We start from the raw sequence: 22,369 nt of genomic DNA, 5'->3' as shown, positions 1-22,369 counted from the left end.
CCTTATAGTGCTATGGGGCTCATGTCATCAGGGATTTGAATGAGTGTGTCAGCCCTGAAACTTTAGGAAAGTCTGGATTTTATATTTTGTTTAAAGAATTAATGAAATAGTAGAGGAGGCAATAATCTTCCCTTGAAATTGTAGGAAAATTGATGTCTCACAAGTTAACTCATATTTATTTGGCTATAAAACCCATTAGCTTATTTGTTGGCCTAGAGGCAGTGCTGTGGTCAATAGCACTGTAACTGGTGTAGCTCAGGCAAGGATGACTTCAGTTTTATATGTGTGTATCAGAGTTGTTACCTTCCCTTAGTCGCCTATAAATAAAAAAGAGACGATCAAGAATCAGATTTCTAGGGTAGACCTCCTCAAAGAAGTCTTGTTCTGGCATTTAACTGATTTAGCAACTTTTATAGAGTTGTCAACCACTGCATTCCAACAAAGCATGATGGCTTTATAAATAACTTCAGAACTATAGTGTTTCCAAGGAGGTGCTGAGCTCCATGACATTTCAAAAGCTGTGTGGTGATTAAATTGGTGTAATGATCTTTAGAGGCATCAAAACCTTGAATTGTGACACACTTTGGGAATCCTTGTGACCTTGGCATCCATCTGAACTGTAAGAGAAAGTCTTTCTAACACCTGAGATGAGCCAAGCTTCTCACAAGCAACAGCAAAAACGAGTACTCAAATAGATCATTAATTTGAATTCTTGGTTTAGGGTGATTAACTGTCAGAGTATATTGCTCAAGTAGTACATATTTGCAAGGCTTAATAGATATCCCGCTTTTGAGTTAATAGATGATGATAATTAAAGCTTCTATTAACTCGTTGTGAAAGCGTTCACAAAGCCTAGCCACCTCAGGAATTCATCCTCAACCCCAGTGCCTGGCCTCTCTGCTCAAGACCAGTTCAAGGGTCAAAGGAAAGGAATATGTGAACCAGTCTTCAAAGAGGGTGTCTCAGGCAAGGTACTTGTTTTCTTCAGTCACTGAAAGGCAACATGAAAGACTCAATACTCTGAAGGGAAAATTGGAAGCCATATGGGTTACAGCCCATATGCATCATGGGTGATATATTACAGTACTCACAATAGATCCACAGAAATAAATGGACTTTGATTTCAGTGGGTCTGAGTATGACTAATGCTGCATACTGCAGGAGTTAACTGAGGATGCTAGAATACTCTTGTATGTGTACAGTAGTGTGTGTATGTGTGTGTGTTCAGAATAAAGATTTTGGTTCTTGAAAATGTTTCTGAAAACGGAGGGTACTAAGGGGTTTTCTTCAGCTCCTACACTCTCTGAAAAAAAATGCTGTTATAAATAAACACAAGTGCTGAAGCTTATTAAATCTTTTTTTAAAAAAAAATACATTTCTTGCTATCCAGTTAGAGAACATCATGTTGCCATGGAGAGGATGCAACTTCAGATTTATTCTGTGGATATGTAAAGAAATGCCTCTTAATTGCTTCATTGTTACTCTTCCTCATGGTCATCTGTTGTCTCCTATGCCCGTCTGCCAACTCTTTTTGCATGTTTATTTTCATTATTTTAGGAAATCACCTCCCCTTCCTTATGTACTGTTAGCTTACTTCGCCTCACCTTAGTCCCTTTCTCCAGTGCCATTTCTGCCCCCTCACCCCCAGTTAAGCTAACTTGAAATTATCTTGCTAATGGAACATTGTTCTTTAATCTCTAATCTGCATGAGATAGAGGGCTGTGTAAGATGTATTAACACATTAAGCTGCTGTTGCATTTCCTTTTTTTAAAAAGAAGAAGGGTAGATCTAAAAATATAGAATATGAATGGTGATTTTTATTGGAAGATAATATGAAGCAATTAAAGTGCTGCCCTTCTGAGAGTTCTTGCTTTGATTGAGGAGAGAAGAGTTTTAGCTATCGGAATGCCCGCATTTCAGGTTAGGCCTTTTCATTGCAGAAAATATAGAATGCTCACAATGCAGTTCGAGAGTTTGAAACATCTGTGACCTCTTACCCCACTTGTCCAACAAATGGCTATGTGGTTAAGGGGAGTAAGAAGGGAGTAGTAAGTAGCTACTTGTGCTGTCACCAGGATTTCCCTTATACAGAGGTATGCTGTCTTCAGTCCCACCCTTCTTCCCAAAGGAGACCAGGGTGGGAAACAACAAATGACAAAACACTAATACTTCCAGTACACATGCAGACTGGGAAAGATCTCAGCTTAAAAGACTTGCTGGAAGAGAAGGGTCTTCAGTTGGTAGCAGAAAGACAACAGAGAGGGCACCTGTCTAATATCTTTAGGGGAGGGAATTCCGAAGAATAGCTGCCACAAAACTAAAGGCCTGATTCCTATATTGTGTGAAACCGACCTCCTGATAATATGGTACCCGCAGGAGACCCTCAGCACAGTGATCAACTTGTTAAAGAGTAAAACTATCTTTTAGATATCCTGATCCCAAGCTGTATAGGGCTTTATACACCCAAAACACCACCTTGAACATAAACCCAGCAGCTAATTGACTGCTTGTGTAATGTTTTTCAACAGCAATGTAAAATGTTAGTAATATCCTGCCCCAGCGAGCAGCTGAACTTTGCACCAGCTACAACTTCTGGACCAACTCAAGGACAGCCCCACATAGATGGCATTTCAGTAACCCTGGTTGCAGGATACCAGTGCATGGACCATGGTGGTTGGGCTATCCTGGTCCAGAAGCACCAGTAGCCTTACTAGCCAAAGTTGGTGAAAGACATTCCAAAACACTTAGGTCATCTGGGCCTCTAGTGACAGAAATGGATCCGGGAGCAGCCCCAGGCTATGAACTTGCCCTTTCCAGGGAAGTACAACACCATCCAAAGCAGGTAATTTACTAATTATCTGGACTCAGGAACTGCCCACTCACAGTGCCTTTGTCTTGCTAGGATTCAGAGAAAGTTTGTTGCTCCTCATCCAGCTCACTGCCAAGTCCAGGCACTGGTCCATAGTATGAATCAATTATATACACATAAATGCTGGAGGTGCAACTTGTATAGAGCTAATATAGTCAATTCCCTCACTCCCCGCACTTGCCCTAAAATAATAAATCACTGGGTTTCCATAGCAACTGAATTTTTCTTGCTTGCTTTGACCATAAGATGAATAAGCCTTTTTAATTCTCCACGCCCCTCTCAATCTTCCAGATCTATCCCAGCTTGTATAATGCCATATATGCCTTCCAGTCTGCCCAATAAAAGTATGCAAGAAATATAATTATTTAGGAATCTGTGTGCTGTCTTTCAGGGCTATATAGCCCTCTCAAGGTGGTTCATATGATAAAAACATACAAATTTCTCAATAAAAATAGCAATTCAACCTAAAAAATACAACCAGCAGTAAAATAGAAAATGGGACTGAGTGACTAGCAGACCAATCCAAAGCTCCAGTCTACTGGCCTGGAGGAGGTTCAGGATGGAGTAGAGGCCTCTCTTTCTCCAGCCATGCCTAGCTCACCTGGCGGTGAAAACCAACCAGTGAGGAGCACCCCAGTGCACTTGTAAATGGGTAGAAGCTACTGCTGGCAGTATTGCTGCCAAGGGAACCCCTCAAAATGGGTTTTTTTTGGGGGCGTGTTGCATGCTGGGCCAGCACAGGTTCTACTTCATCCTGAGCCACCCCTACTTGCAGCATGTACTGTTAACAGGCCTGATCCTGGTCTCTTGGCTTCTCCAGTGGTGCTGGTGCAGTGACAAGGTCTCGTGTCCCCCCCACCTCCCACCCTAGTCAGTATGAGTACAATATGAGTAAATTGCTTTGTTAGCTGTTCATTATCACAAGATTTGGAAAACCTTTGGGAGCAAGCCAGACTTAGGCAGAAGCCATCATTTCAGGGAAGTAATTCAGAATTTATGAAACCAGCGGTTAGTTTTATTCTGGAACCGATTCAGGTTCCTGGTTTGTTGCCACGGTTGTTTTGAAATTGATTATCCTTTTCTAACAGTTTATTTGAGGAATGGGGGAAGGGCTATGTAAGAAAGGACCTGCCAGCAAATTGTCTGATGAACACACATATTAACTGGTGCTCATATTTTAAACAGGGAGGGTGGAATCTTAATGCTGTGAGGAATAATCTCAAGCAGCCAAACTGGATGTTAAGATCTTCATTTGTGTTTTATTCTTTCATTTGTGTTTTAGATTACTCAAGTACATTGTTGGGGTTGGCCAACATAGAAAAAAGTGGCAATTTCTGAACTGGGACACCAGTAGTAAACAATGGATTGGAATTCTTTTTATTCTAATCAGTGATTAAAATTTTATTAGCGGTCTTTAAAGATATTGACAGGGCGGCTCTTCAGGGATGAGCAATCTAAAGACTTGCCTTCTTGTTTCCATAGCAACCCAGCATCTCCATCCTTTCAAAGCAACCCAGCCTGCATCATGTACTGCAGAGGTATTAGATTCAGCAGAATTACATTAACAATCAAGTGTCTTTCCATTTCCTAAATGTTTGCTGCATGAAAATGGGCTGTGCTGGCATTTAACGAAGATAAGAGAAGCAGGGAGGGGGAGGGAAGCACACTCTTCTCCTGGAAACCTCTAATTTTTAGACTCACGATATTTCTCTCTTAGATTTGGATTGTTCATAATTCATCAAAAAGGAGCAATTTGCCCTTTTTAGACATTGTGTGTCTCTGAAAAATCACAACAACAAGAAAATACCTTGTATTTTTGACCAGCTTACAGAATTAGTGTTTGTTGTATGTTTGCTTGAGCAGATTGTGCTGGTCTTACATTAACAATGTGGTCAAGGTCTCAGTTAAATGATACATTGGCAGAACACATTCTAGAACCCCTTATGTATGCGAATCATGCTTATGTTCAGAAATGCAGCTATAGTCAGGTGCAGGACCTTTCATCTTCTCATCCCCTGTACTCTTCTGTACATGCTAATCCTTCTACTGTTAAGTAATATAAGTCACTCAGGCCCACCCGTCTTCCTCTAATCACTAGCACTAACCTCTGTCAACTTTGGTCATGCTCCATCTTATTATGTGATATTATGTAAGATTGGCTAGCACACCTTTTGACAGTGAATTCTGTGTTGTGTGAAGATCGTTCTTGTAAATTTCAGAGGTGCAGCAAAAAACAACCAAGAGCCCTGTGGCACCTTAAAGGACAAATCTGGGAGACTACAGTAAACTAACTACAGTCTAATGATGAAGTGGACTGCAGCCCCCACAAGCATATGCCATAATAAATATATTAGCCTTTAAGGGGCCGCAATACTCTTCGTTGTTCTGTGAAAATGTTATATTTAGATAAAAGTACTTCTTTTATTGTTGAAGTGATCATCGTTCCAACTCAGTGGGTGAGGATAATAATCAAAAACTGATTTTAGATTATTTAGAACTTTTTTTCTACACATGCACTCAAATGTTATCGTATTGCTACCCAGTATCGGTAAAATCAAAAACCTTTCTCTCTCTCGGTATAAGGAAGTGTATGCAGCTATGGTCCCTCCATTTAAAAATACAGGAGTTCTCTATGGGATCATGGTGGATTCTTGCTATTGTTCCATTTTACAGCTGGGAAGGCTTGTTGGTTCAAAGTATAATTTATGTAGCAGTAAACCAGCCATTCTGAAGGAAATACAGACACTCTGCTTGTTCTAATTAGCAAAAAAGGTTTGTGGAGGGAGGAGAGGAGAAATTATGGTTCTCCTGCATCACATCTAGTTTGGCTGTAACATTTAACATGTTACAGGGCATTAAGTTCCAAGATTTGCAGCACCTTTTTTCAGTCCATTATTCAGCTCACATTTGAAGAAGTGGAGTAGCAACATGGAAACTGGTTCAGACATAAAAGGACCACCCAGTGAGGTAGATGCTATTTTTAGTACAGAACACTTTCCCACATCCCCATTTTTATTTTATTTTTAGGTATAGAATGATTCAGGGGTTTATTTCAGCTATACACGTGAAACCAGGTTTTTTTGTGTTCTGTTCCATCAAGGCTAATAGTGTCAGAAATCCAACAAGAAAACCTATTAATCCTCCATAACATGTTAAATGTTACAGTCAAATTAGATGTGATTCAGGATGAACCATAATTTTTCCTCATTGCTTTATTAAATAAGGGATTTCTGTACTGTACCTTCAACAGCAAGAAGTTCCCATCTTGGTTTATGAAATGGGTCAATTTGGATCTTTTCTTTGGATCTTTCAACCCCTCTCCAAGTGAATAGCAACCATGGAAGGAGAAACCATGTATATGCGGGAGACAATCAATCAATCAATCAATCAATCAATAAGATCAGAACTACAGTGATTGAGGGAGGATTTGCTTGCCTGTTTGACCCTGCAAAGGCGGTGGCAGTTGGTTATTAAGAAAATGGTGTAGACGGAGAGGCTTATTCATTCCTCCTTTCTCTTTTTGCATCTGCAAAGAAATCAGAAGTTTCTCCTTCTAGTTTTCAGCTAACCCAAAGTACTTGGAAAACCATGGTTTGTTTAACTAAGGGTCATTTGCAGGCCATGAAAGTCAGCAAATTGAGCAGGAGAAAAGTCCTTAGTGGTGGCTTACTTTCACAAGAAACAGCAGTGCATTAAAAAAAAATTGCAACGAATTATTCTGCCACTGTTTGTAGCAATGGAGCTGGCAAATTGGTGTCTTGGTAGGCCACGATGTTCTCAAAAAATGTTTTGGAAAGGCAACCAGGTCTGGACACAGTATTTTTTCAGAGGCATTTTGTGTGGAGGGGTGGAGGGAGAGAAAGATGGCTGTGTGGTGTAGTGGTTAAGAGCAGTAGATTCGTAATCTGGGGAACTGGGTTTGTGTCTCCGCTCCTCCACATGCAGCTGCTGGGTCACCTTGGGCTAGTCATACTTTTCTGAAGTCTCTCAGCCCCACTCACCTCACAGAGTGTTTGTTGTGGGGGAGGAAGGGAAAGGAGAATGTTAGCCGCTTTGAGACTCCTTCGGGTAGTGATAAAGCGGGATATCAAATCCAAACTCTTGTTCTTCTTCTCTCACAAAGGGCAGGGTTCTAGTATGTTCACTCTTGAGGCTGGGTATTTTCCCAAAGACTGGGGAAATATCCCACAAGCTAAAACATTAATTTTTAATATTAACTTGAAAGTTTTAGGTCAATGATTTGAGCGTGTAGTTTTAGATCTGACTATTAGAATACTTAGGTTACTTTTTCTGGGTCTGAATACTGAGCTAAATAGAGAACTTGTTTTCCCAGAGCAGTAGCCTGCTTGATATCTCACTGTTATTGCTTAAGTGTGATTCAGTTACACTGGCATAAGTTTGAAAGAAAGAGTATCGCTCTATTTGTAAAGGCGTTTTTCTTTGATTGTCGGTGCCAAAAGGAGCACAGTAATACCAGAAATAGTTTCCAGAAAACTGAGCTGCCACTTTTCAGACTTTTTGGCGTCAACCCCTTTTATAAGGCTGAGAATTTTGTACTGAATTTCAGAGCCCTAAATATCACCAGCAAACGCAGTTCTTCATCTGCAAGAGGAAAAATAAACAGATAATGTAAGAGATACTTAGATAATGGAATGTTGCATGTACTAAGTTGGATTGAGACCTTAAAGTTCACACTATGATTTCCTTCTTGAATAATTCGTAATGAAAATATTAGGTCATATGCGACTCCTGATTTTTAATTCCCAGTCTATGCTCTTGTAGAATAAAGTGGTGGCACAACAGCCCAATTCTGTGCATGTTTACTTGGAAAGTATTTTGAGAAAAGGCTATAGCTGGGCATGCAGATGGTTTCATGTTCAATTCCCAGCATTTCCAGATGGAGCCACTGCCAGTTAGTGTAAAGAACCGTGAGCTAGTTGGGCCAGTGGTTTGATTTCATATACGGCAGCTTCTTATGTTCTTAAGCAAGTAACACTGAAACATACCCAGTACACTGCAAGGCTGTTGCTGATTGCTAAATTGATGACCTCGGGAATATCGGTGCTGTATTAGTTGCTTTAATGCTCTGATTACAACATGTCTTCCTTTCTTGTAGGTAGCCAGTGTTTTTCCTGGGGATGGAATGAACACGGGATGTGTGGCAACGGAACAGAAGCCAATGTTTGTGTCCCTCAGCCTGTTGGGACTTTGAGTTCTGCAAAGCTGCTTTTGATTGGATGCGGAGCTGGACATTCCATGGCATATTGCCATTTGCCACGCTTCAACCTTCCACCATAGAAATGTCAGCACAATTTCAAGTACTATAATTGTTGGTGTACTAATATTTATATACAACTAACCAAGGTTGTGAAAATTACTGGGGAAACCGGGTGCTGGTTTAAAAGCAAACAAAAGGAACTTGTCCTGTAATATTCTTTAAAAACATAATCAACAACAATGCACTGAAATATAATATTTCCTGGTGAAAGTAGGCAGAATCCAGTGAAATTAGTCACGGAACTATACTTGGTTACTAACTCAAGTCTCATTAATTTTTATGGGAGATGGTAATGCCCAACATTTGTTAGATTGAACTCATATATATGTTTTTTGCTTGCTTCTTTTTTTAACAGCTTGAGCAATTTGTGTCATCAGCAAATCTAGCCACTTAACTGCTCACCCGCAATTCCAGAATATTCATGAAAACATTAAAAAGCACTGGTCCCTTGGTGGATTCCATTTCTTGTGTCTATTCATTGTCAGAATCATTCATTTATCCCCACTCTCTGCTTCCTGTTCATGCCTGCCTTTTAGCTCATGCCTGCTAAGCTTGCTCAGGAGTCTTTGCTGGTGTTGCACAATGATCACCCAAATCTCCATGCCTATTGACACTCTCAAATAATTGTCAAAGCTTAGTGAGTCAGGACTTACCTTTGCCAAAGTCACATTGGTTCTTCTTCAGCAAGGCTTATTCTTCTATATGCTGGGTAATTTTATCTTGAATATTGCTGATGTGAAGATAATCAGATTATAGCTTCTGGGATCCAGCCAGATCCTTTTAATAAAAAATGGTATTAAATTGGCCATTTTCCAGTCCTCGGGTACAGGCATAATTTACAAATTTTCATTAGAAGCTCTGCATCTTCATATTTTTAATTCTCCGAGAGCTGTCGAGTAGATGCCATCTGGATTGAGTAACTTTGTTCATTTTTAGTTTATCAATAAGTTCTAGAACTTTGTAACCAGTTCTTTAGACTCCTTTCCCAAGAAAGTTAGTTCAGACACAGGGATATGCCTATGGAAGGCTTTGAAGTTGAGGCCAGTGAGTTTTGTCCTAGATCAGGAATTCGGGAGACGTGCCATACTGTTTAAATAATGACAATTTTGTTGGGGGAGTTTTGGACAGAGGTGTGGGGCTTGATGTGTAAGAAGAGGAGGCCAGGGAGGTAAAAGTTGCAGTAGTCCAAAACAAGGGAAAGAGCTTTCACCAAAGGAGTGGAGAGGCAGGGGTATATTTTTACAGAATTGTACAATCCCCCTGAGCAGATTTTGAGAGGGTGAAGGGGAGAAAGTCCTATTGTGCTCGCAGGAATCCTTGTGCTGATGTCTGCTAGTGCAACAGTTTAGTTGAAGGTGATTAATGCATTGCAATGGGGTGCACAAAGTAACTAAACCCAGTGTCAAAATTGCCATGGATCTCTCTATGAACGCTGGAGTCTACAGAAAATTGAGTATCGCTGGAAGGTGAGATAACAAACTGTCAATCAGGTCTTCACCACTGAACATGATACGGCTTTCTACCATAAGAATCCTACCTCTTGTTAGGTAAATAGTATCAAGTGACAAGGATGTACTACAACGTAACAAAAGACTGAACAAGCAGTAGTGCAACTGATTATTATAAACATTAGTATTATGATTTGACAGCAAAGTGGCATCTTGTGACTTACCCAGCAGTGATGCTGGGGGAAAGGGTTCATCTAATAAAGCATCTTTCAATAAAAACAACTCTAGAGGTGACCTCTAGCCCAGAGGACTTCAAGCCATGGGGGAAAAAACCAGAATCTTGCTTAGATTCCTTTGGACAGTTCAAAGTTGGGTGCTCTTGGTAGTATCCATGTAGGCAAAGCATGCACTAAGCTGTAGCCTGCTAGAATGATTTATTGAATCAAAGCGAAAGCTGTAATATTGCATATATGGATGTATGTGTCTGTGTATGTTTTCAAAGCACTCCTATCTTGCCCTTTCTAGTAAAAGACATAGCATTCTTGTGCATAGCAGTTGCATAGATTCATATAGTTGGAAGGGATGCCCCTAAGTAATTTCCTGCAGGCTGTGCATCCTAAATCTGTGGTAACCAAAATAGAGATCTCTACCCTTTTTGGGGGGGATGGAGGGGGTTGAGTGTGTAAGGGAAACTCTAAGGAAGAAAATGTCATATCCTCCTCAGACAGCTTAGCTGGGTAAATTTTGTGGTTTTTGAAATACCTTGGGTATTTATGTACCTCTCTTCATGATGAGATAATGACACCCCTTTTTATTTGAATTAATTTGTCGTCCTTTCTGCAGCACTAATAATCACACTGTGTCTGGGGAGGAGGCAGAGAGAGTAAAAGCATAGTCCTAACTATTCTACTCAGTTTTGTTTAATTTAATGAGGTTTACTAGTTGGACTAGTCTGAGGTCCCTTCCGACTCTGCTTTTGTATACCAATAGTCTGTGTGACTGTTTCCCTCTCTCTGCCTCTACTGGTTACAAAATATACTACAAAAATGCATTGCGTCTCTAGTACTTAATTCACATTAAGAACCTGACCTTATTAAAGGCTTGCTATTGCTTGGGTAAGTGCGGACTGTGAAATGGTTTCAATGAGAAAGTAGCAGGTAGGATGGTTTGTTTGAAATCAAAGAAAAACCATTGCTTTATTTGGAGCGGTGAGGAGAAAAGAAGGGCAACCATCACATGAGTGTTGCCTTGGGGCGCTTTCATCCTATATACTTCAGTGCTCAGCTCAATTCTGAGTTTTCTTGCTTTATCTCTGCTCTGTTTCCTTTGAGTCCTGGCATGCTCATTTGTCCTAACAACCATTCCTTTCAGTGATCGTATTTTCTTTGTGCCTGTGAAACTTTAAAGAGAGTGAGAGCGAGAGCAATTTATATGAAAAATCATTTTCTCCTAGATTAATGGCCATTACGCTTGACTCTTATCACAGTGTCATTAGCGAGAATCTTTTCTGGAGTGAGAGAATAAAAGAAACCACTTTCCTGACTGGCTTTTGCAGAATTATCCCACCATACATCATGTGTCACACCAGTTCATGGAAAATACAATGGGTTTGCTGCTTAAAGATGCCAAGGGTGTTAATCTGCTACATGCAGCTACCGTGTCCAATTTTATATCTTTCTAAAAATCAGTGGCTCATCTGAGCCTCATATACCAGAAGGGTGAGGCTTGGGGATCATTTAATTTAGATGGAGTAGATTCTGTTGGAAATACACCTTCCCACCTCTTAAAATGATGTGCTGTTTCTGAAATACACTAGCCTAATAATAATTCAAGATTCTTTAGAATTTGATATTCTGTTGTAGGACTTCAATTGAGAACATGATAACCACTACCCAGATCACTTGTGGATTTAAAGTTGCTGTTACTCATATTGTTATCCTCTTCCTAAACAGGGTAGAGAGAGGTTGCCACACAATCCCTTTTCTGAAGATCACGCATGGATTTCCTGAAACCTAAGCACAAATCAATATACTAGTTTTGATAAGGAAAGTCTTGTGGCTTTGGGTTGACTTCATCAAGCGATTTCCCCTGCTGCTCTATCCCATCATGATCTCTAATTTTGAAACTGGCCTCCTGACTGTACCATCTGTTATCCATAACCTTATAACAAATCCATGTTCTTCTGTGATTGATCTTGGAGCCTGTTCCAACTTAAGTTCAAGCGAGTCATGCTTCTACACATACACCCACTGTAACGTGGGACTCATGGCTATCACTCACCATAAATCATTGGGAGAGGGGGAGGCCTGTGGATCTCACAGTGGATGAGAGCTCCATTAGTTCCCATTTTGCATGTTAACATCAGAAATGAGGGGGGGAAAGTGTGACCAATTCATGCTTTCCCCACTCTATTAAATGTTAGAACCAGGCTACTAAGATAATAACTGGAAAAGCATATCTCCTATTATATTTGAATGGATTCAGAAAATTTGGTTCATAGTTAACATGATTAAGCTAACTTATTGCAAAGGAATACCTATAAACCAAGTTTATTCTACAACATTTCCTGTTCAAATATATCCTTCTCATACCAACTAGTAGTTCCAGAAGTCTTATTTTCTTCCTGAGATGTTTGGTAGAGGTATTCAAACAGTGAATTTGTAACCCTTGAAGAAATACCTTGCATGGGATGTTCAAACTACAAGAATGATGTTGACAAGCAATCTCTATATCTTACTCTTTGAATCCCAAATGAAATATTATAGTTCCCCCCCATGAGTCTCTGTTACTACCCTTAATATTTGACAGCTTTAGACATAACTCACTATTTCCTAAAATTATTTTGCTCTTGATCCCCTTTAAAGACTTACATGATGTGGGTTGCTGTTGTAAAGTGGAGAATTTAAGAGAACCACAGAAGAAAACCCAACTTCACATTATCATCTAAAAAGCCAAACTTTTATTATTAAAGGGGAAAGAAGAGAGGGAGCAAAAGAGACCTACATAACTCTACGTTATACCTTCCATTTGTTATATTTATTAGTGTTGTGAAGACTGTAGACACGAGTTGTATCAAGGATTTGGAGGAACCAGTTGATGATGCAGTCACCAATTTTGCCATTTTAGAAGCAAATTAAAATCAAGCTTCTTTTATATTTCCACTGGGAGTCTTGTATTTATTCACGATTTCAGAAGTGTATCTGGAAACCTCTGATCATTTTAGAAAAGAATTCTGATTTACACTGTACAGCAGGCATTGAAACCATGATACAAAATTTATTTCATGCTAGGATTTGTTTTGCATAACATTGTGCATGCATTTTACTCAGAAGTTCTAAATTGCATACAATGCCATCATCTTGTTTCTTAAACTCTGAGACAAGCTTACACTTGAGTAGCTTCCTGATTTGTATACTGTAAGTCCCAGATTTTCTGATTTTTCTGATTTTTTTTAAAAAAACATTTTTTGTTGTTAAATTCATCACTGATTACGTAATGTGAACAATTTGCCATGAAGGGTCTTCACATTGGATCTATACACCAATAAAATACAACATAACCAGAGCTGGAAAAGAAGTCTAAACCAGCTGTTACCATCAGGTCCAAGAGTTGGTCCCATGTTTCACAAGCATGCCAACAAAAACAGACAGGAAAAGAAAGTTGTTTGTACAGTTTACACAATTCTAGTTGAATGAAAAGTTCTTGATTGTTTTTTCATGTTAATGTGATGTATTTATGAAGGCTTGGTCAATATGACCGCCTGATTCCACTTTTAAAACCATTAACTCTTTTTATCTTGTATACAAAAAGAAGCAATCCATAGCAAAGGAATGTACGGTTTTAGAACATTTTACAGTTTGGCTACAACAATGTATGTAAAAGTAAAGAGCTTTGAAAGAAAATAGATCACTTTGCCTCCCACCCCCCCTTTAAAGTTACTCATACAATTGCAGGTTTTTTTGTTTTCATGCAATTCATGCTATGGAACAACAAAAAAAAATCTATCATTTGTTACATTTTGGCCATAGAAAAAGCCTGCAAATCTACTTATATCTGTGAAACCACATAGAATCATCCTGCAAACTTGCATGGAGTGAGATTACATTTGTCCAAATGAGGAGGTCTTCTATGCCTGCACAGTTCCACCCAGACGTTTACAAGCCATCATTGTCCATCTCGTTCTCTCCATGTCAAGTCACTTTGACTGCCTCTGTTGGCATATATTTAGCAATGACAGGACTTTCTTTGCAAAGATCTGCATGTAAAGAATATAATCAATACTTGAGCTTCTCTCCTGCGCTTTTCAAATCAAGCTGGGTGTTTTAAAGGAAGGAGGACTAAGGTGGAAAGAGCTACATGCAGAGGCAGCCAGTTTTCTTCTCCGCCAGTACTTTTTCCCATGCAGTCAGCCAGCCAGCTAGAGACCTCTCTACAGTGTATCTTATTGCTTTCAACATAGAATAGGCGCCCATGCAAAGTTTCATCCTACTGCGTGTGTTTTGCTCAAACTCCTGCAGGGTTCCTATGGCTCAAAAATATCCTGAGTAAAGCAAAATCTTCAATCGTTGGCAAGTTTCAGCATTGGCCTGAATGCCTAACCCATTCCATAAGAGCCAGTGGATCCACCATTAGCCAAGAAAAAGCACATACCAGCCTGATGCAACCTTAGAGGAAACTACATGATGCATCCACCTTGTTGTCTTATGTTCCAATATCATGCAGTGTTATGGCCCGCCAAAGCTACTAATGCCCACCTAGTGTCATCTCAGCACTACCGATCAAGGATGTTGTCAGTGTAAGCGTTACTAAAACCAGTAGTAACACCGTCCCCATGAGATGCTACCGAGAGACAGACCGCTTCAATCATCATCATCATCATTTGCATTATATTGTGACAGCTCATAGGTCAATTAGAAAGAATAGCATTTCTTTTTCTTTCTTTTTTCTTTCTTTTTTTAGTATTATGATTTAGACCATTCTCTGCTACTGATCCATGCTACAAAATGGATGGGATGGGAGACCAAGAATGTCTCGTTGGGCTAGGAGAATTGTAGGGTGCAGGCTTTGAGGATAATCCTACCGCTTTTCCACTTATGCCAGCTATGCTGTTAAGACTCCGTGACATTTCATAACCTTCATTTAAAAAGAAAAAAAATGCAAAAATACAGCATTGGATCAACAACAGAATGGTCAACAAAGTAGCCAGATCAGTAGCATCCTCATGCTTTGACATGCTGAGAGTAGTATCCCTTGCAACATGACCATCTCAGAAGCAATCAGAAAATGGTGGAGAGGGGAAATAACCTCCTTTCCCTTGGATGGAAACCCTCTACTATAATGTAGGCAATGCCATAAAGCAGCTGGAAGAAATAAATATCCCATGTTCTATATAGCTACATATCACATTATCTGAAGGTTGGGCCCCCTAAAAAGATGTCTTTATAACATAAAAGCCCATCTGAAAGCAAAAGCAGTTACTATGTTGCTATAGAGATACTACTCAGTTTGTTTACCAGTATTGTTGCATGCATTTGTTTTCCTTTCCCCTCTGCCAGTTTTTAGACATGCACAAAACAGCTCAGCAAATTATAGACAGTAAGACAATCTAGGAAATGAAATTTGGTTGGAACACAAAAGGTATATATACACACCCTCCCACCCCTCAAACAGGCCAACAATATGCTGACATTTTATACTTCTTTAGTTAGCTGGCTCTACTTTCACTCAACAGGCAGAGCCTGGTTCTTGTTGAGGTGCATCATGGGAACTACACTTTTAAAAAAAAAATCCCCAGTGAGATGACACTTTGCAGAAGTCTCAGAATACACTGAAGCAAGAACCGAAAGAAGAAGACTCCAGTTGAATGAAAGTGGCCAACACCTATCCAATACAGAATCAGATATAAAACACTTTGCTACAAAGGGAATTTTCAGCAGAGATACTTTCAAATGAAAGTACAATTATCCTACTATATCTTATCATCAATAGGCTTTGAAGTTAGAATTACAGCTCCTCTATTTCTACAACTGGCATTTATTCATAGTTTCCCCCTACCAACATGCAATACATCCTACAGTTTCTGTAGAGTACGACCTGTGCCATGGATTTCACCCTACCATATTTGCAGTTGGTCAATATGCAGTGTTACACTCTATGGCCACAATTCATTGTTGTTGTTTTTGGTGGGGGACACCCAAAACTTGGCATGCTCTTATATGGGAACATACCACAAGAGTATTCAGCAACCATTCACAGAAAGCTCCACAGGCACATTGGAGCTTCCGTCCACATGCTGGAGTTATCAGACCAGGGCGTATGTATACTACACTGAAATGGATTTAAATGATATGTTTTACGTATCTAAGCATGTGCTTGATAATCTTTTAGGGTGAGTATTAATTTGTTTGCATTTTCACCATCATCAGTTCATCCGCTTAAATAAGCCATGGTCTGCTTCCCTCTCCTTATAATAAATATAGATATATATATATGTAAATATTTTAAATGCTCTTGTTTTTATTTCAGTAGTAGGTGCAGTCGATACGGTCATAAAAGTTTCATGAAAATATTCAGGGAGATTGGCAACAGGCCACAATAACAAATACTAACCGTGGTCAAGGCAAATGAACGTGGGAGCCAAAGGAGAGCATAACACTGTCTTCATGGAGTGGTGGCCATTCTACTGAATTATGAAAGCTGAATGGGCTAGAGTTTAATGTTATGTGTTGTATATGGATAAGAGATGGCCAAACAATTGTCTTAAGATGCCCGCACTTTCTAAATAGCTGTCATTCCTGGATTATTCCAATCAGTGAGTCTCTCACATTCCTTGGGGAAGAAACTGGAATAGATTAAGGATACTGCTAACTACTCTCTATTGGCACTTGCTGAAATAAACCAACAAGGAAGACTAAGCTGCTTGACACTGTCACAAACATTGTTTTATTTTTGCTTCCCTCCCCACTCAGTGGTTCCCAAACTGGTACCTGTACCCTTAGGGGCACATGAGCACTTGCCAGAGAAAATGTAAAACAACAAAACTTATCACGCCAAGTGATTGCTTCTTGCATGACATTTGTTAAAGGCCTCTACCAGTGACCTACAAGTGACCTTCTGGAAATTCTGCTGAGCATGTTTGAATTGCCTACTCCCCTCCGCCTGCCACACATGAAATTGGGGGGGGGGGTACAGGAGAAAGAGAAGGCGAGAGCTTAAAGAGGTTTTGTAGCAGGTGAAAGAGTTGGAACCATGTTGTCCCACAGCAATTGCAATAGGAAGGTGGAAAGAAGATTGAGCTGTGAAGCCTTGTATGGCAGCTAAGGTCTTGGGGGCTGGTGCAGGTGAATGCTAGATTTGTACACTAGATGAAATGATTTGCCAAGGGCACACAGATTAAAGAGTTTGGGAACCACTGTTCCTAGCCCAGATTAGTAACTTAAAATGCAGGCATCAGGCTGTTATTGTAGCACAAGAAGCCACGATCTAAAACAAGCTCACTACTTATCAGTAAGTACTTTATCTCTTAAACTATGTTACTATCTATGTGATTACAGGACCTCATCTACATACCCTTTCTTATTCCTCCATCAGGCGGGCAGGGATATTCCCCGGTTGATAAGAGGAAGCAAGGTCCATATCTCTCCCGAGTGCCAGAACGGGTAAAGGGCAGGCCTTCCTCGGGTGACATAGCCTGGTCTATGTGGGGGCAGTCTTCATTTGCCAGCGCCGCCTTGGCCACCTCCCCATTCAGTTTCGAATCTTCAAACATATAAGCAGAAGGCTATTGAAACACTAAGAATGGTTTTATCAGAACGAAATCTGTTGGTAGGGTTCAACAGCTAAAAGGTGAGATAGAAAAAGAAAAGAAAAAAAAGTAGCACATTTGCCCTAGGTATGTTGGAGGTGTGCAGCGCACCAAATGAAATTTCTTTTCTTTTCTTTTTTTCCGAAAAGGAAAAGAGTGAAAGGGGAAAACAGAATGTTAGCTTGTTAGAAACAGGGTAGCTTTGGCTCCTAGCTCTGTGAGCAGGTCTGCAATTAGAAACGTGATTATATTTAGCATGATGGAAGATGGCACCCAAATTTTCTGTTTCTCAATAAACTTCCTAGAACTCAACGACTTTGGAGACTGGCACTGATGATGATTCTTTTTTTTTGTTTGTGGCATTCTAGCTTTGCTGATTTATACCTGTTGTGGTGCATTTCTCAGGAAATAATCCTTACACAAGTTGCTTCTGATTTGTTTCCATTTTGGTTTACACAAAATGGTGGCACACATTTAAGACAGATGCGCACAGAAGACACAATGGAATATGACAGCAGAACATGGATTCTTTACAATAAAAATCCATTTGCTGAAGTTGTCTTCAAAGACATACTTTTTTTTTTGCCTTTTGCAACGGCAGCACAGGATGGTACCTCAAGATAAATCAAGCAGCTGATGGGATTTGAAAACAAACGCACATTGCAGATGATAATAGATGGCTTTTAAATGTGTCCATTTCAATCAACATGTTTCTATGAGAACAGACTTTTTCCTCTGTGTGACTTGCTTCACAATCTCAAAAGCAGTTTAAAGTGCTCTTCTAACATTTTAAAGTGCAAAGAATATATTAAATATATACTTGGAATATGGCACAGTTCAGTTGGGATGTTTTGGCCATAGAGGGATCACCAGGCATAAATGTAAACCCTTTCTTTTGAGTGGCGTAGCACAGATAGCTGCAGCATTCAAAGCCTCGGTTGCACAATGCTTATTACATAAAGATAATTGGACAGACATGGCAGGTGATCCTATAGAGTTTAAATTAAAGGGGCAGTGTATAGAACAACGATTCTCATGACAGATCAATATTCCTTGCTCACGATAGATGTCAACAATAGTCACGATAGATTCCTTGCTCAAGACATTTCGTAGCTTTCACTGGCTCGCAGATAGTGATTAATAAAATCAACCCAGAGGGATAAAAGAGAGCACAGAACAATCAAAGATATTTGATATGAATTAACTAGCCAACCAACCATTGTTGCTCTTTATAATTTGAAGAGCAGGATGTACATAAACAGCATTGTACGGTTTCTTCCTGAGCCCTTAGTTCTATTCTTATAAACAGCTCTTTAATTTGCCAGCTTTAGAGATGAAGGGGAGTTCTGAATCCACTTATGCAAATCCGCTCCACTTCACTATAGGGAGGAGTTGCAGTGGACCACGTGGCCACCCACTACCCTCCAGGGGCGGGGGGACAAAGTCCCGCATCACCCGGAGGTTCCTGGCCACGTCATCGACCAGCCAACCAATCTGCTGATTGGGGAGGCGTCCAAGGCGTGAGCTGGAGAGCTTCCTCTCAGCTCACTTCTTCAATCTCCCGCCCTCCCTCCCTAAATTTGCAGGTGTCAATACTGGCCTTGCTATGGGCCTCGGGTGGTCACCGTTAAGGGGCCTGGTTGGAATTTTTGGCAAATTGGCATGGGCCATTTGGCTTTCGCCTACCTCGTAGCAATCATTACAACTTTGTAAGGTTTGGCGGTTAGGCATTGGTTGATCTTATGATGGGGGAGGGGAGGTGTAGCCATCACCTGCCCCTCCAAGCTTAAGGGTATTCCATTAAAGGAATCCGGGGGTGTGGATCTTGTCCAAAGCCCAGGGCAGAGCTGGGGCCATGCCACAACCCCATCGGGAACCCTGGGGGAGCTCAAGTTGGTTTGCATTGACGGGGCTCCCCCTAACTTACTGGACTCCCTGCGTGACGGGCAGGAGTCAGATATAGTCGAGTTAATCCAATGCCTAAGCCAATACCGCTCACATTCTGTAACCAATAAAGTTGCGACCTAAATTTGCCCAATAACATTAACCTAATATCTGCGTCCTTGTGTTTAATTCACAATTGAGAGGGTGGTTTCGGGGTCTTGACACGCAATAAGTGGAATGGGTGGGGAAAGGACCCAATACCTTGAAAAAGTACCTTTGCTCATTGCATTGTCATAATACTATATCTACCATACTCACTGCACGGCCCATGCTGGGCAACAAATTGCCAGTGCATCTGATGGGGACTGAATGTAAAAGTTGGAGAGATTGACAAAGTGCTAACTAAATGCAAGCAGGGAGTGACCATCCTGAAGATGTACCACGGCACCTGTAACTTTTCTAATGCAACTTTTCTAATGCATTTTTTTTATATAGTTTGGTATCTGGAAGACAAAGATAATATGGAAACAGAAACATTGCATTGAGCAGCAATTTCATCTTTTTCTACTGAAAAGTGAGTTTGAGCTGTTGTGCATTAACAAACACAAGCAGCTGATTCATAACTATCTGAATGTAATTGGACCCTGCTTCATATGAGCTCTCATCAACCTTTATGCCAGGGATAGAGAACCTGTAACCTTCCAGATGTTGAACTCCCAATTCCCATCATCACACTTGGCCATTCTGGCTGGAGCAGGTGGGAGTTGAAATCCAACAACATCTGGCTTCCCAGTCCCTGCTGCATGCCAATTTGCTTGCATCAATTGTGCCTATTGCATAAATAATGCAGATTGTGGTTATTATGTTTCTGTTAATGTCCTCAAATTGAAAAGTGACTCTTGGGTTTGGGGGAAGTTTGGGTATAAAGGTATACCTAGGAAGCACCTAGTGTGGCTTATGGCCTTATAATAACATTTAATGGACACTCCGGAATCCCCTACTTAAGCCAAACAAAGCACTCAAGGAACACATAATACAGAATTCTATTACAGATGAAGCTTCCTATAGTTAAAACATAATACTACAAGAGAACAACTGAGCAGTAATTTATCAAAATGAGCAAACCAAGGAAGCATCTTATCATGTGCAACTGCCACACATGTGCTGCATTTGTGTGTATTGGAGGCTGGGGGAAAGGATTCATAGCATTCTTCTATCCCAACATACAGCATGTAACATAGCGTGTTATATATATTTCATGCAAGCCCTTCCCTTCAAAAAAGGTTGGGGGAGCTCACATTAATCATTTATTTGTAAATATATATCACATGTAATGTTCTAGATATGGTAGGAGTTGTTAATTTGGGGATAATTTTGCTGAGGGGGAAGATGACAAGATCTTATTCACCTGCCCTGAATTGGTGACTATGAACTTTTCCAAAATGCAAGTGAAATTTGTTGCGCCAATAAACCAATCAATTCATTGAGTTTGTTGCATTTATCACTGGTTATGCTTTACTCCCTGTCTCACTGAATTGCTCATAAGCAAATTCCAACCTTGGCTGGGGGACACAATTAGTATTGGTGCAATAGCCAGGGATTAGCCTGATAGGCACTATCCTTGAATGGGTGGTGCTTGTCTTCTCTCCTAAAGAATTAAAGCTGGGTGAGGGGCACCTCTGTACGTGGTTGTGTTCAGAAATTCAGAAGGTTACTGTTACATGGTCAAGCAGTAATGGTAAAGTTGTATTAAGATGAGCTTTCCCATATCCCAGAATTTATTTCAAGGGGCCAAACAATGATAAGCAATTTATTCAGTGAAAAGTATAAAAGAGGGGGGACTGGTGCAATATTCTGTGTCAAAGGCTTGACATATCTAGGAAAACATATTCCAGGACATCCTTCTCCTCCTCCATTTCCTCCTGACATAATTCAGGCAAATGATAGGCTGATATTAAATAAAAAATTGCAAACTATGATTGGTACTTTCCTTCTAGATGCACAGATTGCTGACTCAGAAGTAATGTCAAACTATAGTTTGCCTAAACCAGGAAGTCAGGGAAGGAATTGAAGTGTGTAAAGCAGAGCTTTCCAAACTGTGTGTGGTGACACGTTAGTGTGCTGGCTGCATTGTGCAGGTGTGTCGCACAACTGCTGTTATAAGGGTTAAGTTTAATCTCCAGTTTGCTCGTAAAACTGAATTACTGTGTTGCAAAATGATGCATGTCTAAAAAGTGTGTCACCAACATGAAAAGTTTGGAAAGCTCTAGTGTAAGGGAAGTTCATGACCCTACGGCTCAGACAAATGTCAAACCATCATTTGACTGTTTTGTCCAAGCCATGATAACCTTGGAATATGTTCCACAATCAAGTTTTATTAGTGTCTTCAATTTAAAACAAAACAAAAATTTCTTCCAGTAGCACCTTAAAGACCAACTAAGTTAGTTCTTGGTATGAGCTTTCGTGTGCATGCACACTTCTTCAGATACACTATGTATCTGAAGAAGTGTGCATGCACACGAAAGCTCATACCAAGAACTAACTTAGTTGGTCTTTAAGGTGCTACTGGAAGAATTTTTTTTTTGTTTGTTTTGACTATGGCAGACCAACACGGCTACCTTTCTGTAACTTCAATTTAAAAAATATTGGAAGTTGGTGGGGGAATTAAAAAATGGAGTTTAATGTGGGATTCAATTAATAAGTCCTATTAGAGGAAGCCTACACAAGGAGTTCTGCTTGTGCAACAGGGCTTCCTTTGGGCATGCCCTGTCAGAATGATCAACATAGTGCAAAGTTATGCCCGCTATGATTCTTTGAGATGCATTCAGCTAAGTTTTATTCAGAAATAAATAGAACTTACTTACTCATGTTCATTCATTTCATTGTATCTATACTGAGTAAAACTTAGTTGAATACCACCCTTTGGGAGGAATTCAACATTGCACTAAGATCATCATGATGTCAGAACAACCATTTTGGCTTGACAAATGGAACAAATCATCCTCTCTTCCCCCCATAAGCTGTTCTGGGCAGGTGGGGGGCGGCTCTCCTGATCCCTCCAAGCCAATTTCTGGGTGTGGGGGTGC

General features: G+C 40.2%; 2 protein-coding genes across 9 annotated transcripts in view; one reads left to right on the top strand and one right to left on the bottom strand.

The window, feature by feature from the left end:
• SERGEF (secretion regulating guanine nucleotide exchange factor) overlaps positions 1–12,158 on the top strand; it is an 87,991-nt gene extending 75,833 nt beyond the window's left edge. For 3 of the 4 annotated variants that reach the window (XM_053392965.1, XM_053392986.1, XM_053392995.1), the window contains one exon: positions 7,986–8,603. In XM_053392965.1, the coding sequence (XP_053248940.1) occupies positions 7,986–8,167 (182 nt within the window). In that variant the 3' untranslated portion in view covers positions 8,168–8,603. Of the gene's footprint in view, positions 1–7,985; positions 8,604–11,547 lie in introns of those variants that run through there. The other variant, XM_053392974.1, reaches the window with a different exon arrangement.
• A 373-nt stretch (positions 12,159–12,531) lies between these two features.
• KCNC1 (potassium voltage-gated channel subfamily C member 1) overlaps positions 12,532–22,369 on the bottom strand; it is a 123,315-nt gene continuing 113,477 nt past the window's right edge. Inside the window, exons 3-5 of one of the 5 annotated variants that reach the window (XM_053392916.1) lie at positions 17,165–17,353; positions 14,676–14,728; positions 12,532–13,850 (exon numbers count right to left, since the gene is read on the bottom strand). In XM_053392916.1, the coding sequence (XP_053248891.1) occupies positions 13,791–13,850; positions 14,676–14,728; positions 17,165–17,353 (302 nt within the window). In that variant the 3' untranslated portion in view covers positions 12,532–13,790. Of the gene's footprint in view, positions 14,729–17,164; positions 17,354–22,369 lie in introns of all 5 variants that reach the window. The other 4 variants (XM_053392906.1, XM_053392926.1, XM_053392935.1 and 1 more) reach the window with 4 other exon arrangements.

This window comes from Podarcis raffonei, chromosome 1 (genome assembly GCF_027172205.1).
Source record: "Podarcis raffonei isolate rPodRaf1 chromosome 1, rPodRaf1.pri, whole genome shotgun sequence".
Lineage (NCBI taxonomy): Eukaryota > Metazoa > Chordata > Lepidosauria > Squamata > Lacertidae > Podarcis > Podarcis raffonei.
The sequence above is the reverse complement of the archived record's forward strand: the minus strand, read 5'-3'. Positions and strand labels throughout refer to the sequence as shown.